The 18,358-nt window shown below is 38.3% G+C and overlaps 1 protein-coding gene across 12 annotated transcripts in view; it reads right to left on the bottom strand.

The window, feature by feature from the left end:
• BIRC6 (baculoviral IAP repeat containing 6) overlaps window positions 1-18,358 on the bottom strand; it is a 148,626-nt gene that overhangs the window by 30,409 nt on the left and 99,859 nt on the right. For all 12 annotated transcript variants that reach the window (XM_014059024.2, XM_014059009.2, XM_087717964.1 and 9 more), the window contains 4 exons: window positions 16,739-17,039; window positions 14,319-14,536; window positions 12,502-12,666; window positions 11,912-12,080 (listed from right to left, as the gene is read on the bottom strand). In XM_014059024.2, the coding sequence (XP_013914499.1) occupies window positions 11,912-12,080; window positions 12,502-12,666; window positions 14,319-14,536; window positions 16,739-17,039 (853 nt within the window). The remainder of the gene's footprint in view (window positions 1-11,911; window positions 12,081-12,501; window positions 12,667-14,318; window positions 14,537-16,738; window positions 17,040-18,358) is intronic.

Below are 18,358 nucleotides of genomic sequence, written 5' to 3' on the forward strand. Positions count from 1 at the left end.
TTAGCAGGATAAAAATAGCATTGTTGCTTTTGAACATTGGTGTCGAAAAAGACTCCTGAGAATACCATGAACATCTAAGAAAACAAAAGAATAATTGTACAAATCAACCCCGAGTTCCCAATAAAGGCAGATTGAGCCAGGTTCAAATGATGTTATTTCAGGTACATTATTGGAAAAACCTAGCTCTCTGAAGAATGCTGGGACGATTGGAAGGAAAAACGATGAGGATGACCAGCAGCCAGGTATATGAACTCAATTACAATGCCAATAAGTACACTGTTGGAAGACTTGGAAAACCAGATTAGAGACAGCACATCATGGAGAAAATCTATCTATGCAGTTGTTAAGAGTTGATAATACCTTGATGGCACCTAATCAGCCATAAGTTAAATACCACATCTTCTATTCAGCATTCCAGGAAATACACTACTGAGTGGCTTAGATGAATATTCTAATTATTTATTACACGATTTTTTTCTAAAGAGCTATGATATGGTGACTATTTATAATACTTTTGAAAGTTAGATCCATAGGAATTAGGGAGGAGGTGCAATTTGTCACAATAGAGACATTCTTGAGATATAATGACTAATTACAAAATATGCAGACTGACCACTTGTTAGCTTTACAGATTTAACAACTTAAAACCAAATTCTCTCCTAACAGAAAATAAAATGATCAACCATAGGATGAAATTCCATATACTGTCCACTTTTATTGTAAAAAAACACAAATGACAGAAATCTTAATGTCTCAAATGCAAATACTCATAAGCCATCAATTTTACATTCCTATACCAACTCATTCCCAACTACTAAAATTTTGTCTCACCCTCTATAATTTGAAACTAAAAAAAAACTTCAATCCTGCTTTTTTGCACAGCCAAGGCCTTCTTTCTACTTTTGATTGGTCTGGCCCATCTTTCTCAGGATTGAATATTTTGATAATACATACATGTGTAACTTACTGTGCTCTGCAAACTTTTTTCTTGTCCTTTATGCCTCAGTGGAATCTGAACATGGAAGCAGGGAGACTCCATGTATCTTATTCCACTTCTGAACTAGAATAACTTTCACAATATCAAATATCTCTTGAAATAGAAGACGGCTAGCACCTTTGATAACCTTCCACCTTGTCCGTGGGAATCTTAGCTTGTACACTATCTTATATAAAGATTCCTATTTTTCCCAATCTAAAATGTGGCAGGATGGACAAACATGAAAAAAATTGTCTCTTTGTTTGGGATTATAGAGCCATTAATCATTATGCAATTCCTTTTCCTCCCATTGTTTCAAATACTACTGTAGCATTTGTTACTATCCCTGCCAAACTACTCATTTTACTGTCATAAATCTTTGTTCTGTCTCCTTCATTGTATCTTTATAAACAGAAGTAAGATTTGGATAGGTTGCAATTAACATGAATTCAAATATTATGGTATTTGATTTAGTACAAATTATAAATCGATACCAGGTTGTGTTTAAGGCAATGCAAAATTCACTTAATGTCAGGCTAGCACAAGCACAATTGAGGCTAGCACATAAGCGGTTGTGGCTGGGGTTTTAGATGCTGCTAATTATGGATGCTGACTCTAACCTGAATTGGAGCATGCAAATTTGCTGAGATGTGGCTAGATGTGCATCTACCAGCATATTATAAAGATTTAAAAATAAGGGAAAAAAGTTCAGTCTATGCTGCTAAAATATTTTGAGAGGCAATTAAGATATTTTTGTCAGGATAGGAATACTTTTTATATACTTTTTGTTTTTTATTTAAAAAAAATATTCTGTGAATTTCTTAACCACACGTTTATATTTCTACCCTTTGCCATAATAGTTCATTAATATAGATATAAAATATGTTTACAAATTTTACGGTCTATTTCTATCGAGCTGGAATCAATTGCCACATTTTCTACAGAAACATCATTTCAAATAATGCAACCATTTTGAAGGCTTAATTAGCCACACTAATCAAAATCCACTTGTACCTGTTATTTTTACCTCTCAGAGAACAAGTACACTTGGACATGTTTACTCCAGAGATTTTGAATATTTGCAACATGTTTTTCCTTAGGAGCTGCTCAGAGTTTATTGAAAGAGGGGAAGCTATATTAATGTAATAAACAAACAAGCTAACAAACAAATAGGAATGAGTTCACAAGAAACATTAACCCTTCCTGAAGAAGGAAAACTAATACAGTATGTGGATAACCTGCTAGTGGTAGCTCTTGAAAACCACATTAGGAGGTATTCTTGTCACAGATGACACTGAAAGGATATAAAATATACAGCAAAAAACTGCAATTTTACTTCTGAGAAGTTTTTTATTTGGGACACCTAATTTTGGAATCTAATTTAAAACCCAGTCATATTACTTATACAGTAACATGTTCCATAACTAAATTCTGAGAGTTTTTCTAGGGACCATTAATTTCTATCATCAACACATCCCTAAATATTCCACTTTGACTAAGCTTCTTTATGCTTCAAACTTTATTTATGTTCCATATAATTTCTTATCTTAAGCAATTGCTTTCTACCATTTCTGCTTTGGAGAAACCTGATATTAAAAAAACCCATTTAAATTATATAGTCATAAAAAGAGCAGATTTCTTGGTATAACTGGATGGATACCATACAAACATCTATTATTCTATGGAAGTTATCCTATGGCAAATATCTTTCACCCTGCTTGCATGTTGTTGCAACTGCTGCTTTACTAAATGATAAATCACAAAGCCTGATATTAAGAAATCCTCCTACGATAGCTGTTTTGCCATATTAAAAAACCTACATAGAATTTTCTCCCCAAAGACTTCTTGTTATGAAGTAATCTTGTAAACTGCCAAAAATGTTATTTTAGTTCACTGCCCATTCTTGAAGCGCCTTTCCATTTCCTAATCCAACAGAAGGCACTTTGCTCAAATTATTGCATGAATGTCACTTCTACCAAAATTCTTTGATATTCTCCTGGCAAATCATGACCTGATGGCTTCTATCCCAAAGGTAAAATATTTTTTTATATTTATATAGCTCCTCATCTCACAAATATATGATTCTGGGTTGCATACAACACAACAACAGTTAAAAGTCTCAACAGTCTAAAAACAAAGCAAACAAATGAATAAAATATATAATATAATCAAACCTGTCCAAAAGTGGGAGAACAAACATCACTTAATGTCATGTAGCCAACTTGCAGAATCTCTCTGGGATCCCCAAGGTTGGTAGGAAAAAACCCCACATGTTTTAAGAGCATTCCAGAAGGCTAACAGGGATTGGGCTATCCTCAACTTGGCAGGAATGATATTCTTGAGGATGTAGGCCATAGCAGAAAAAGCAGACCACCCATCCTGACAGATGGTGCTAATTTGGGGACAGGGCCCACAGTATTCCACTCCTGCCTGACATGGTGGAATGGGTAGATGTAATTGGGAAGAGAAAGTTCTTCAAATAACCTGGTCTATGCCATGTAGGGTTTAAAGGTAAAAACCAGCACCTTGAATTGCACCTGGAAGCAAATCAGCAACCAGTGGAGCTCACAGAACACAGATGTAACATGTATCTTTCTAGGGACACACTTCATTGTCCGTTCAGCTGCATTCTGAACCAGGCTGAAGCTAACAGATGAACTTCAAGGATATGAGTTACTGTGAGAGCCTCACAATCCAGGAAGAAACACAACTGGGCACAACACAAAGCTGTGAAAAGGCCTTCCTAACTACAACTGCCACTGCTCTTTGACAAAGGGTCATGAGTCTAGAAGACCCTCAAATTGCACACATAAGCATGCATATGTACTCAGTACTTGGTTTGGGCCCCTTTTGCAGCAATTACTGCCTCAATTCGGCGTGGCACGGAAGCTATCAGTTTCACCTTTTAAGTTGCATTACTGAAATAAATGAACTTTTGCACAATGTTCTAATTTTTTGAGTTTCATCTGTACAATCTTTAAACAAGTAAATCGATTTCATATTCCTTTCATTTACACAATAATTATTTTTTTGCAAACTGCAATAGCATAAAACCTCTTCCTTCTATGTCTTACCTCATATGTAAAAACAAATAATTAAAGCCTTATAATTCAATCAGATTATAACTCTATTAAGACTTACCAGAAAAAGTAATAAAAATAATTTTTAATCTCTTGAAATAATTCTCATAAATTAATGTATTATCATCTTTCCTCTCCTCTCAGACACGTCTCCCCAACTTTAACACTTTCCTTCAATTTCAATACTATAGATCCGGGATGGCGAACCTATGGAACTCGTGCCACAGGTGGCACACAGAGCCATTTGTCAGGGCACACGAGGCATTGCCCTGTCAGCTGGCTAGCGCACATGCGCCTGCTGGCCAGCTGAGTTCAGCCTTTTTTAAAGCCATTTTTTGCCCTCCCCAGGCTCCAGAGGCTTTATAGGAGAGGCTTTATAGGAGGCTTTATAGGGGAGGGTGAAAAGAGCCCCCCCCCGTCCCCCCAGAGGCCCTCTGGAGGCTTCAGGACTTCCCTGAAGCCTTTGGAGTGCAAAAAACCGGCCCTATGAGCAAACAGGAAGTTCAGGAATGGACTTCCGGGACCTTCAGGAGGCTTCCCTGAAGCCTCCGGAGGACTAAAAACCACCCTACGAGCAAACTGGAAGTCACTTCCGGTTTGCTTGTAGGGTTGTTTTTTGCCTTTCGGAGGCTTCAGGGAAACCTCCTGAAGGTTCCTGAAACCTCTGGAGGGCCCCCGGGGGCGTGGGAGAGACTGTTTTCGCCCTCCTCAGGCTCCTATAAAGAGAGCCTGGGGAGGGTGAAAAAAGCATGGAAAAATGGGGGGGTGGGTCGCACCTCTCATGTGCGCATGAGCACTGGGTGGTTGTGCGTTGCATTATGGGTGCAGCACGCCTGCATACGAACCCCCCTGCGCTCCCCCCCTATTGCATGTGAGCCAAAAAAGGTTTGCCATTGCTACTATAAATTGTCATTTTCTGTAAAAATATAAGAAACATCTTTTCTTCACGTATCTTATCTATAAATGAATGTTAAAAGCCTCCTTATTTAGCCCTGGGTAAAAAAAAATTAAAAGCTGTTAGGAAAAAAAATCACATATATTTTAACATTGATCCAATAAGCCACCTTTATAAACCTTCCTTTTACTCTTAAAAGTAATGTTTATTCCTTTCAAACAGTGCCTCGAAATCCAATTTCTTTCTTCATAAATAAAACACATCTCTCTTGTTCAAAATAAGAAAGCTGACAAATTTCTGAGTTGAAATCCACACATCCCAAAATCTTCTTTTTTATTAATTGTATCTCCCTTTTAGCTATTAAAACATCAGCTGATTTAATTTGTAAATCTTGTATAAAATCTTGTTCCTATTCTTGTATCCAGTCAATTTTAAGTTCATATTCAAAATAGTTATTTCTGAATTCTATCTTCTATCTCCTCTTTTGAACCCATTTTTATTGTAATAGACAATCTTAAAGTAAGTTCTGAGTACATATTGCCAAATACTGTATCTTTGAATTCTTTTAGAGTTAAAATTCCTTTCTTCAGTCTGAATTAGTGGATTTTCTCCTTTAATTATAATCTTTAGTCTTTTTGTTTTTCTACTTTCCTGTTTCCTGAAAATAAGACCTCCCTGGGTAATAAGCCCAATCGGGCTTTTGAGCGCATGTGCTAAAATAAACCCTCCTTCAAAAATAAGTCCTCCCCGAAAATATTGCAACACAGCAGCAGCCATGCTAGCCGCCTCCTGCACCTCAAAAATAAGACCTCTCCGAAAATAAGGCCAAGTGCTAATTTCAGGAGTCAAAAGAAAATAAGACCCTGTCATGTTTTCGGGGAAACACGATACCTTCCACTCAAGGTTGCCTCTTACTCTGTTTTCTCTAAGCCACAACATTTTCCAAGGGATAGATCTCTTACACTTAAATTGAAAATCTTTATGTATTTTAAAACAAACCACAGGAACTATTTTTATAATTATTTCAAAACCTTATCTAGAGTCAATCTGGCTTCTTTATCTATTTAAACCAAAGTAAACGCCTTGGTGCTTATTTCCAAAAAGATTTTTAAGTTTTTGAACTTACATGAAATTTCTTTAGTTGAGGTTTCAAGGAAAATTATCCACTATAATAAAATGTGTCTTTCTGAAGGCTCTTAGTATACAAAAAGTAACTTACAAACAACTGCTAGTGGAAGTGACTAAGAGAGACAGTTGGTGAACTCAATGTTCTTTTAAAGGCTCTGAATTGAGGCTTGGGCAAAACTGATTTTTCTGGCTCCCAGACCAATAAAACCTATTGTTTTATGCTGTCACTGCAAGGACATCTCTATGGAGCACTAAGAGTGATCCCAGGCCCTTTGAAGAGTTTGGGGAGACAATTAATTCACTGGCCCCTCTTTCTGTTATAGTCATTGGCTCCCTCTTGCAGAGCTATCTCACAGATTCCCCAGAAGTCAAGAAATTGACCATTGGCTTACCTTAATGGTCATTCTCTGGGCGCTGCGGGAGAGTCCAAGCATGGGTTAAATTCAGCCTATTCGCCCATGGACTGAGTTTAAGTTTTAACCAAGCCTCCTCTCTTCATTAAGGACCAGTTCAAAAACGAAGGCGTAGACTCTGATGGATGTGCTCATGACGTTTCCACTGGACGTGTCCATAACTCCAATGCTCTGAGCAGCCTGAGACAACTAATAGGTAAGGGAAGATAAACCCCAGGGTGGGGTTGGACTTTCTTTCAGTGGCAGAGAACGACCATTCAGGTAAGCCAATGGTCATTCTCCTGTGCGCTGCTTGGAGAGTCCAAGCATGGGATATACCCAAGCTATGAGGTCCCACGGAGGGTAACTGGATTGTCCATGGTGCGCGGAGTCGCTACAACCCTTTGTAATATCCTCCTGCCAAAGGATGCCTCAGTTGCAGCGTAGGAGCCAATGTGATAATGTCTAATGAACAGTGTCGGGGATGACCAGGTAGCTGCCCTGCAGATTTCTTCCACAGAAGCTTGTGTCGCCCAAGCAGCTGTGGTGCTGAGTCTCGGTGGTAAAGCTTTGCCCTGGTGCTGGTAAGCCAGCTTAATACAAGCCCTCAGCCACCGACTGATGGTGGACAGTGAAACCTTGCGTCCCATGGAACCTGGTTGAAAAGAGATAAAGAGCGATTCGGAGTGGCGAAATTCCTCCGTCCTCTTGATGTAGCAACGAACCATTCTCCAAATGTTCAGCTTGTGCCAGGTTCATTCCTTGGGATGCTGAGGGTGGGGACAGAAGTTGGGGAGTACCACCTCCTGGGTTCTATGGAACAGAGAGTTAATTTTCGGCAGAAAGGCCGGATCCAACCGGAGTGTAACCCGGTCTGCATGAAAAATTCACAAGTCCTCCCAAATTGAGAGAGCTGCCAACTCTGATCCTCTCTTAGCTGAAGTAATCGCTATGAGAAAAGCTGTCTTCAGAGTAAAATGCCAAAGGCCAATGGAACGTATGGGCATCGTAGTCAAGGCTCACAGAACCAGTGGAAGGTCCCAGGTGGGGAACCTGTGGACTGTGGGTAGACATAAGTTGAGGAAGCTTCTCACCTGAGGGTGCTGCCCTAAAGATACAGCCTGATGTCTAGCTAGGATGGTTGAGAGAGTCGCTACCTGTCAGCGAAGGGTGTTGGGGAACAGCCCTTTGTCCAACCCCTCCTGCAAGAAGTCCAGCAATTGTGGGATGGATGCCGAAGATGTCCAGAGAGTTACACCAGGTAGCAAAAATGGCCCAGATAGCATTATAGATCCAAATCGTAGATGGAAGTAGATGGTACGGATGATCTTGTTTGAAAGCTTGCCTTTCCTCAGGAGTTCCCACTCAAATACCAGATGGCCAACTGGAGCCAGCTGGGATCCGGATGTACTATGGCCTGCTGGCTAAGGGAGAGTAACTCCTGAGGTATTCTCCATGTCTGTGAATGGAGAGGTTGACAAGGTCCTCGTACCAGGATCTCCTGGGCCTGTGAGGTGCTACTAGGAGAACCTTCACTTCCTCTGACAATATCTTCCGAATCAACTGTGGAATGAGAGGAAGCAGCAGAAAAGCATATAGGGGCCAGTGGCAGTGCAGAGTGTCTGTTCCCTCGGCCTGTGGTGTGGCATTTTCTTGAGAAAAACCTTGGGAGTTGAGAGTTGGCTGGACTGGCGAACAGATCGATCACCGATAGACCAAACTTGATGTTTAGTTGATGAAAGGTTGATGGATGAAGACGCCATTCCGAGTTGTCGATGGTCGTCCGGCTCAGCCAGTCCACCCTCACATTGTCCACTCCCGAGATGTGGTCCGCACGTAATGAGGGTAGGTGACGTTCTGTCCACCTCCCCAGAGCTCTCGCTTCTGCCATGAGGGACTTGGTGCCCACCTGGTGGTTGATGTGGGCCTTTGTCGCTATATTGTCTGTGAGCACCAAGACATGGCGACTCATAATGTCCTTTCGAAAGTGGCGTAGGGCCAGCCTGGCAGCCCTTAACTCTAGCCAGTTTATATTGTGTGCTGGCTCGTTTTGCAACCACTTGCCCTGAGTCACTTGTACTTGAAAGTGGGCACCCCATCCTTGGAGATTTGCGTCTGTGGTGACCACCAGATGGTTCAGCTCCTGGAAGAGGCATCCTTTCATCACCGCGCTGGACCCCCACCACTGTAGGGACTGTTTTACCTTTGGTGGAAGTCTGACCCATATGGGAGAGTTGCTGGCTTTCGCCCATTGAATGGGCAGGAGGAACCATTGTAGTTCCCTTGCGTGAAGTCGTGCCCAGGGAACTATGCTTATGCACGATATCATGAGTCCCAGAAGCTGTGAAAGGGACACAATGGACGCAAACTGGTTCACTCTTGCCTCCCGTGTACGGGTGATATTGCACCTGTGGTCCAGTGAAAGGAACACTCGGCAACAGAGAGTCTATTAGAGCCCTGAGATGCAAGATGCGGGTCGAAGGTGTCAGTTGACTGTTTTCTCGGTTTACCGAGAGCCCGTGTTTCTGCAAGGTGGTGATGGTGGTTTGCACATCTCTGAGAGCTTGGTTGATGGACACTGATTGAATCAAGATGTCATCCAGGTAACAAAGAAAACGTATTGAGTGCGAGCGCAGATGGGCCGCTATGACCGTCAGTATCTTGGTGAAAGTCCTCGGTGCTGATGATAGCCCGAACGGCAGAGCTCTGTACTGATAATGCTTGCCGTTGTAGTGGAACCTGAGGAACCTCCTGTGGGACCTGGGATTGGGATATGCAGGTATGCCTCCTTCAGATCGATGGAGGTCAACCTGTCCCCTTGCCTGATGCAACCTAGGATGGTTTGTAAGGATTGCATCTTGAAACGCTTGTAGGCCGGATGTCGATTTAGGTTCTTGATTTAGGTTCTTGAGGGCTTTATGCCTGCGGGCTTCAGCTTTAGATAGGGCCTTGCCACCCCTGGGTTAGGAATCCCTTTCCCCTTGGTGCCCTTCCTGCCCTCCCCCTTCTCCTGGGGATCTGGCCTACTATGTTTGAGCGAGGGGACTGAATGTTTCTCTGGCGCCCTATGGTCTCTGTCAGCCATGGCGATCTTCTACTGGAACAGTCTGACATGGATGGTTCTTCAGGGAGATTCTATAGGCAGCAGACAGGCACCGGTGCTAAGCAGAAGGCTTGGGTGTGCTCCACAGATCTGTCAGTAAGACAGGAGTATGACAGGATGGCCAAAACTCTCCTAGGCTGCCAAACGAGTGTTCTCTGAGGGAGGAGATCTTGCTAGAGCCCCGAACGAAGGCTAAGAGCTCCCTCACGGCGATTGGCAGCTGGGAGGAAAAAGCACGGCAAGTCTAAATGGCCCATAGCGCAAAGCGCGTGAAAATGCTTTAAACACTTTAAAATGGTCGCCGCGCTTCTCAGACACTCAGGGAGCTGTCAAAATAAACCGAAGCCTCCGACGAGTACTCCAGCAGCCGCAACAAGATGAAAGACAGCTGGGGGAGAAGGAAGCCTCCTACCTTCCCCCGCATTTGCCAGCAGCTGTTGGACAAACGCCCCGACAATCGTGAGCTCCGTCAGTGATGGGCGCTCAAATCCAAGCCTCACCAGCAATTTCAAAGCGAAGGCAACAGTGAAGAAATTCCCTGAATCTAACTACAAAGAAAACATAAAAATAAATAAAATACTATGCTAGCTAATGGAGAGTCCCAGTCTATTCGCTCAAGTACTGAGGAGCTCCCCCAAGACGTGTCCATTTTGGACTGGGCTGAGTTTTTGAACTGGTCCTCAATGAGGAGACGAGGCGTGGTTAAAACTTCAATTCAGTCCATGGGTGAATAAGCAGAATTTAACCCATGCTTGGACTCCCCAAGCAGCGCAGAGGAGAAATTGAGGCTTCTATCTCAGAATTCTAACTTTTTGAATAAACAATATTAGAAGTAAAAACAGTTAGGCACTTGGAATTCTAAGCCACAACAAACATAACAAACTGCTAATAAGATTGGTGAATGTGAACTGCAGGAATGCAAGCACAGCCATAAAGAATGAACAACTAAGACTGGGAATTCAATAGTTTTAGATAGGAGCTAAATTAAAACAACAGCTTAGACCCAATTTATAGACTTCTATGTTTAATCCAAAGGATCCGTTGCACAAGGAAGGTAGTATTTCATCCTCTCCACCTCCATGCATACAAATTAATCTAATCAGAAAGGTTAACTCTATTAACAACATTACCTGCTATCACATGACTAATGAACATTTTAACTTTTACTGTAACATCTCAAATAAAAAAGATGTAAACCTAAAAAAAATTGTTCTTGTAACAAGAACTTGTTTATAGGTAGACCTCAAAGCATAATAGAACTCAAAACATTTCTAGGGAATGCAAGCTATGCATTCTGAACTTTAATATCAGGCAAATGTTACACCTGCCCCCTAATACACAGACACCTTATATATACTTTATAAAAAGTTAACTGAACAAAACAAGACAAAGTTTCCATGGAGAATATAATTTAGTCCAATGTGGCAGGAATCAGGCCTTTAGGCACTAGAGAATCTTTCGACAAAGCCAAAAGGGCATTCAGTTTCTCAGCGCAGTCAGTTAAACAAAATTAAGCTGCATTAAGGAAGACAAAAAAAATCAGTATAGAACAGGTTACCTTGCCTATTAGAACCATTACTTATCATTTTACTGAATCATAAAATGTTTTACAAGTGATTCTTGCAAGTTGAATTGATTGGACAACTATTGTTGTTAGTTGCTTCTTTTGACTACCTATATCTTTTAGGAAGTCTTGGCTATAGTTTTATCACTTTAACTCATTCTCAACTGACATCTAGATTTTTGGGAAGTCACAATTGAATAACTTTTGTATAATCATAATAATGTGCCAGTGAGATTTAGAAAGACTTTATAGGATTTGTAAGCAGAAAAGACAGAATCCTACTTTACAACTGAGTAAATAAATGTTAGTCTTTTGACAAACTGTACTGAATTGGATTCAACTTTGTGCAGTTTCAGCTAATACTCAATTGACACGATGAAAAAATAATTGTTATCCTGAAACACCTCTGAGCCACACTGCTGTAAAAAGCATCATACTTTATAGAAGTTTTAAATATTCATCTTTCATATTCACAAATGTATATAAAACACAATTTACAGAAAACCCCCAAAACAGTTATTTTTGTTATATAACAACATGTGATAAAATATGTATAATCTATTAACATCCAAAGCACAGAAGATAAGTTATACATCTCATGGTTTGAAGTGTAATTATATTCATCTTTAAGCTGCTAGTTTCTCACACATTTTACAGAAACTTCAATGCATCTGAATTTCATAATATGCTTTGATATAGCATTACACACACTTAGCATTTCTACATTGGATTGGAAAACAAGTTGTTTTGAAAAACAAAGAGCAATACACTACCTGAATCATTGCGGAGGTAAGATGACATTGCTGGAATAAGACATGATTGACTAAGTAGCTCTAGCAAAACTGATGGAAGGGCACTACTGTTTTGTCCTCTACTTTCATGGCTGGACTGGATATCTCCATTTGATGTGCTGCCTGCAGGATTTATGTAGCTAGCTAGAACCTGAAATTTAAGACAAAGACATTAAGAATTTTACTGAGATGTGCACATAAAGGATATGAACTACAAAGTAGTAGTATTTCTTACTATATACAATATGTAGGAAAACTATTTAAAAATCTCTTCTTCATTACTACAGAAAAATAATATATTTAAAATAAAATTAATAAGCATTCTTCATCAACTTCAAAAACCCATTTAGTGAACAATATAGGCACTCATATATCACTATAGAAATTATCATATTTAATTAAGCCTTATACTTCTCTGCTCAAAACAGATTGCACATGTTAATGTTGGAAAGTTTTCAATAATGGAAGAAATGGCATTCAATACCAATCAAAGGGAAATTCAGTGTAACTCCTAAATGGAAGATTTACTTTTTGGTAAACTAATGTATATGAATATTATATTGTTCTAATACCTGTAAAAGACATGTAACATGCTCTTCTTCCAATCTTTGTTTAGTTAGAGCTTGTTCCACATCCCATCCTGAAGCAGTAGAACCAGTTCCAAATCCAGTGCCTTTAGCCCAGTAAAGTTGCTGTTCTTCTGTTGATGCACTATTGTGTGTGCTTGACATCTGCGTCTAGTTAAAAAAAATTACACTATCATTTGGAATTGCATAGATTCATATTCTAGATCAAAATAGTCAATAAAATCCTACTGAATAAGCCCTCCTTATTTTGGTATCTGGCTTATGGATAAGAAGGGATACGTTGAAAGCTTGCTTAGCAAAGATTCTAACAGGTCTTTACAATTCGTGCTTATCCATTGTACCTGAACTGTGGGATGACATTTATCTACTTTGCTGAATGTAAATGTTTTACATACTGTATATCAATAAGACAAATCTGCTTCTATTGCTAAACAGTGGTAAGCACATATAGTAAACAAAAGTTAGATAAAAAAAGATTTGCTTCCCTATCTGCTTAACAAAAATGAGAGTGCAGGTTTCGATAGTAAGGTCAACCAGGTATAATGGCTTGTGTTTCACAAAAAATACTTTAAAAAAATCTGATAATTCAGAAAGCTATTCTAACCTATCTAACCTATCTACCCACCCATCCATTCAGATAATTTATTGTGTTACGTTAAGTAACTACTTAAAACAATTGTGGTATTAATTGGAAAAATAAGTTTGATCTGAATGACTATTAAGTTCATGAATATTCTTTATCAACAGCTTTCAGTTTTGAGAATAAATTGATAATCACAACATCACCTAAGTAGCAAACATTCTGTTCTACATTACAAAATACTTTGTGTACACAAAGTTATATTATCATGTGTCTTTGAAGCAATTATATTGATTTAAAAGCAAGACTGGACAGTTTCCATAATGTTTTTACATTGCATGTGCTAATTAGGTCTCCATACAAATTGGGAAAAGTCACATTATGAAAGGTGATGTGAAGCTAGGAAATATTATCAGTCAGTTTTTAGGGGGGAAAAACTCCTTATATGAACTGGCGGTTTTTTCTGGAACTCAGACAAAGTTGACATCTTTCCACCAAGTTCCAGGCCACTGAACTTCCAAAAAGCACACAATGCTTATATAAGCTTCAATTACAAAAACTGGACATAATAATGTCTTTATAATAAACAAAGAACTGCTATTAGAAAGACTGAAGGAATTTGGGATAGACACTTCAGGACATGGCAGATAAAAACACTGTATCCACTACCAATGAATTAATTGAGACTTGTTCTCAAAGAACCTGCTGAGAAAGCTTCGTGTTGACAGCTTCATTTTGTAAAATAATCTTGAAAAACAATCCTCTAGCAAGCACACTACTGTGGAAATTGATTACTGTACCATCCCTTCAATATCATGCTACTCTTCTGGATCATTAAGCAAAACAAATATTATTTTAAATAACTACTGATGCTCTGAAATCCATAGCGGTAGGCTTATATGTTTAAATAGGTTAGAAAATTGAGGTCCTTGTGTTAAAAAAAAGAGCTGTATAATTAAAACTCGTAAAAGTATTATTTGAGCTATCCAAAATTAAGGCAGAAACATTAACATGCCAATTTCCCTTTTTATGAAAATGTAGAGTAATCATTATCTGGAAGCAATTATTTGGGCAGTCAACAATACACAGAATAGCAGGGGGGGGGGAAATCCTCATAGATATTGATAATAAAAGACATAAAGTTGGAGTATATATATATAAAAAATTCCTCCAACATCTTTATCATCTTTATCTGAGATCATTATTCTGGAGTCAAACGCACCTCTGTTTGGTTGGAACCAGAATTGGGAACTCTTGGAGCGTGGTGACTAAGAGCAGACAAACAAGCAAGAATAAGGTGAACTGCACCAATTTCCAGGGCCATTCTCCTCAGAAGTACTCCATCATCAGTAGTCAAAGGCGTAGTGCTAAACAAGCTGCGCAGCACGTGAAATGGAAGAGTTGGAAGAACATTAGCTGAAGGAGACTGGAGAATGTGACCTAAAGAAAAGAAATAAATAAAACATTTCAATCGCAATGGCTTGGCATAATGCATTAATCTTCAAATACATATCAAATATTTTATTAGGTGTCTAAAATGCAGCTTTTGTTTTATTATACATTTAAGTGTCATCGACTGCAGGACTTGTGGAAAGCAATGGAAAACAGATGCAATGCCCTTCCATTATGAAGTGTATCTAGAATATAGTGCTAATATGCTTGAAAGTGCAGCAGGAAAGGAAAGCACATTTGCTGTATGGTAAGTAACGAAACTTGGCTTGTATTCAGTTACTAAACCAATTTAATGTTTTTCACACGTCATGCCATTATGAGGATTATACTCCTCGCATGTGACTATTGTCTAGAATGTAGGCCAAATTTTTAGAATGTTTTTATATGAGAATATTTCTTACAAGAGGATAAAATAGATCTTCTCCAAAACCGTCCACAACATAAAAAAATTCAATAAGTATTACCTTGTTCCTTTGGGAACATAACTTTTGTACATGCAATTAATATATAAGATTTATTTCCTGTATATGATTAACTTTATGAAATCAATGAATATATGTTAAAAGATTTATACCATTATGAACATTTTGGTTGTATCAGGCCATTAAATCTCTTTTTAACAAGCTGAAAAAATGCAAAAGCTTCGAGCAGCTGTGCATGGCCATGTTACTTTCCCTTTGCAGAAATGAGAAAACAACTGATGATGTAATAGTCAACTTAGAGCTTCCCATTAGATCGGAACTATCAAATATGGCTAATAGCTTCCATTCAAGCCAGAATCAAAGTGTCAAATTTAAAAAACTTTAATACACTTGTATTTTGTATGAAAAACTACTGATTGAGAAGGCCTTTCCCATCAAAGGGAAGTGTTCAGGTCAGTTGTGGGCTTTGTGGGATCAAAGAAAGTCAAGCACATCTGCGCAAAGCTACAGTGCCTGACACCAAAGCAGCAGTACAATCATTTTATACTTAGCTACAATTAGTTATGGGTTTGAGAGATGAATAGTCTTAGTCATAGCATGATGCTAGATCTCATTTATCTTCAAGAAGTTCAGGGGGGGGGGGGGGAGAAGCTTACTTCTCCCAAAGAAAGCATCTATCAGTGGTAGGGGATTGATGATCATTGTCTATAACAGATACACATAACACCGGGGTTATAGTATTAACAGTGTGTTCTTTGCCCAATCTGATTGCTGCAGCAATGGAAAAGCAACTGAGGAAATAGTAAGAGTTCTAGTCACTTAAAATGGGGTAGCATTCTGACCAAAAAGTATCTCAGATATAAAAGATATTGTTGGGTTTCTACACAGATGCAAAACCTATATAGATGATATACAAAAGATTTTAATTCTCAGATAAAATTAGGATTCTTAATAGGCATGACAAATCAATTTTTTTCTCTTTAAATTAATAGATAAAATAATTGTTTATAAAATTCAATTGTTTCTTCTGTATTTTTTATACATGGATCTCTCAAAACTCAAATTTCTAAGTCATAGAAATATTGATCTTTGCAGCAAATACTGTACCATAAACACAATCATATATCCAATCATTCAAGGAAGATTATTACCTAATAATAACCAAACTGGAGAAATCTTATATTGTTTTGAATTCCATCAAACAATAATTTCTCATAATATATAAAAGAAAGACATTAATAACAAGCAGAATGACAGAGATCAAGAAGTGGGAAATGTTTTTGCTATAATCAAGTATGCTTCTGCACACCAACAGAGAGAATATCCACACAGTAACTTTCTGATAACTTTGGCTCACGCTGTCTCCATTGTGTGCATAATGTAAGAAAGCTGCAACACAAACCTAGGGAAGGGGAAGCAAAAGCAGATCAAGGTGCCAGTTAAGATTAATTTGACTTATTATGTGACAGACTGTCTAAACCTGGTTCAGATAAGAAAAAAATAATTGTAATACATTCAGATAAGAAAAAATAACTTAATTAATTGTATTAGCTTGGAACAATTTTTACCCTGTGCAATGAAGGAAGAATGAAGATATATGTCTTTAAGGACAAGTTTTCAATATCATATGCTTTGCTTCCAAAGCCAGAAAAAATCCAAAATTCCACCGAAAAGCCACTTTTATCTGTTTCAAATACTTGTCTAATTGCACATTCAGAATAATGGTTTAGCAGTAGCCCCAAATATACTTAATAGTTACAGTACATACTTCCTTCACCGTCATCTGTAACTCCCAGCACCAATCTAAGCAGACACTGGGCATGTTTCCTTTCTTTAAGTAGCACCTCAGCATAGCCTGGGAGGCGAAGAAATAATCCAAAAGCAGCCAAAGAATGAGCAGGTATGGGAGACATAGTTTGGACTGTTGATTTGATCGGTGGCGGTTCTGCTGCAATTGTTTCTGGGGCTTCATAAACCAGTTCTCCTGATTGTTCAATGGTAACCCATTCAAACTGATCACTGTCCTTCTGCTTCTCCTGGGTGGTGGATGTAACCACTGGAGCACTCACCTTCAGAAAGAAAAGAAGATGCTTAATACTATCCTCTAAGAGTGACAACCGTATCGGTAAGTAATTCCTTGATTTATTTACAACCTTCTTAACAACTGAATAAAAATAACTGAAAATTAAATTGACAATCAAGTTTTACCTAATATGTAAGCATTTTTGAAAGTTTCTATGAAAATATCTGCCATATATTTTAAAAAGTAAGTCATATATTCAAATAAAACATTAATATTTTTATCATATAAGAGGAAGTAAATATGCCAGTAGGAATTTTCTATTATTACTTCCAGTGTTAGAATTTTGAGACAACTCAACGTAGTATTTTGTAAATACTTCTTTTTTACCACGAGGGGGACAGACAACGCAATATCCATAGAAACCCCCTTTGACACTCACCAGACTCTGCTTTTTGTTTAATGTACCTAATGTGTTCATTTTAGAAGCTTAAGAAAACTTAATGAGAAGCTAGCATGCTGCAAAACTTTCCACATCACATTTATTTACGACAGGAATGCCTCTTGGCCTCTTACTTAGCTCAATAGATATATTTAGAAAATAGAGAGGGGGGGGGGGATGAAGAGCCAATCTGGTATAGTGGTAAAGGTGTTGCCTTCAAAACCAGGGGATTGAATTGTTGTTCTGCCTTAGGCATAAAAGCCGGCTAGGTAACTTTGGGCCAGTCACTCTCTTCAGCCCAACCCATCTCACAAGTTTGCTGTTGTGGAGAAAGTAGCACTATGTAAATTTCCAGCCTCGAGTTATTTATATTAAATAATAATAAAGATGGGATTTAAAAATGTAAAAAAAAAGAAGCGATTGGAACCTTTACCTGTTTAGAAATATAGAAAAAAAATAGCTGGGGTGGTAGAGATTATTTTGAAAGATATAATGTATAATAGTGACTATATAATGATGTAGTGAACCTCAACAGGTAAATTCATATTTTATGACTAGCAACATGCACTATGACAATTTTATGAATTACAGAAGCGTTTTTATGGCAACCATTCACAGAAAACACCCCATCGGCACCTCAGATATCCAAATATATCCACTGCTCCCATAAAATTGCCTGGTCTGTTTAATACAAGGGGTAAATAACTTTTTTTTTTTTTGCCAAAGCTATATTTTATTTATGTATGTTTTAAACTTATCTTTGTGGAGAATATCTGAAATAATGATGACACTACACATTGCTGTATTTTTAAAACCCTTTTTTTCACTTGGGAGGATAATTTTAAAAATGTACAAAAGAAACATTTAAATTTGGTAGTACATACTGAACACTAGAAAGAAGGAATTCAGAACCATTTTTCCTGTGA

This window comes from Thamnophis sirtalis, unplaced genomic scaffold (assembly GCF_051295495.1).
Source record: "Thamnophis sirtalis isolate CommonGarterSnake01/CBP01778 unplaced genomic scaffold, rThaSir2_p1.2 scaffold_6, whole genome shotgun sequence".
NCBI classification, from domain to species: Eukaryota; Metazoa; Chordata; class Lepidosauria; order Squamata; family Natricidae; genus Thamnophis; species Thamnophis sirtalis.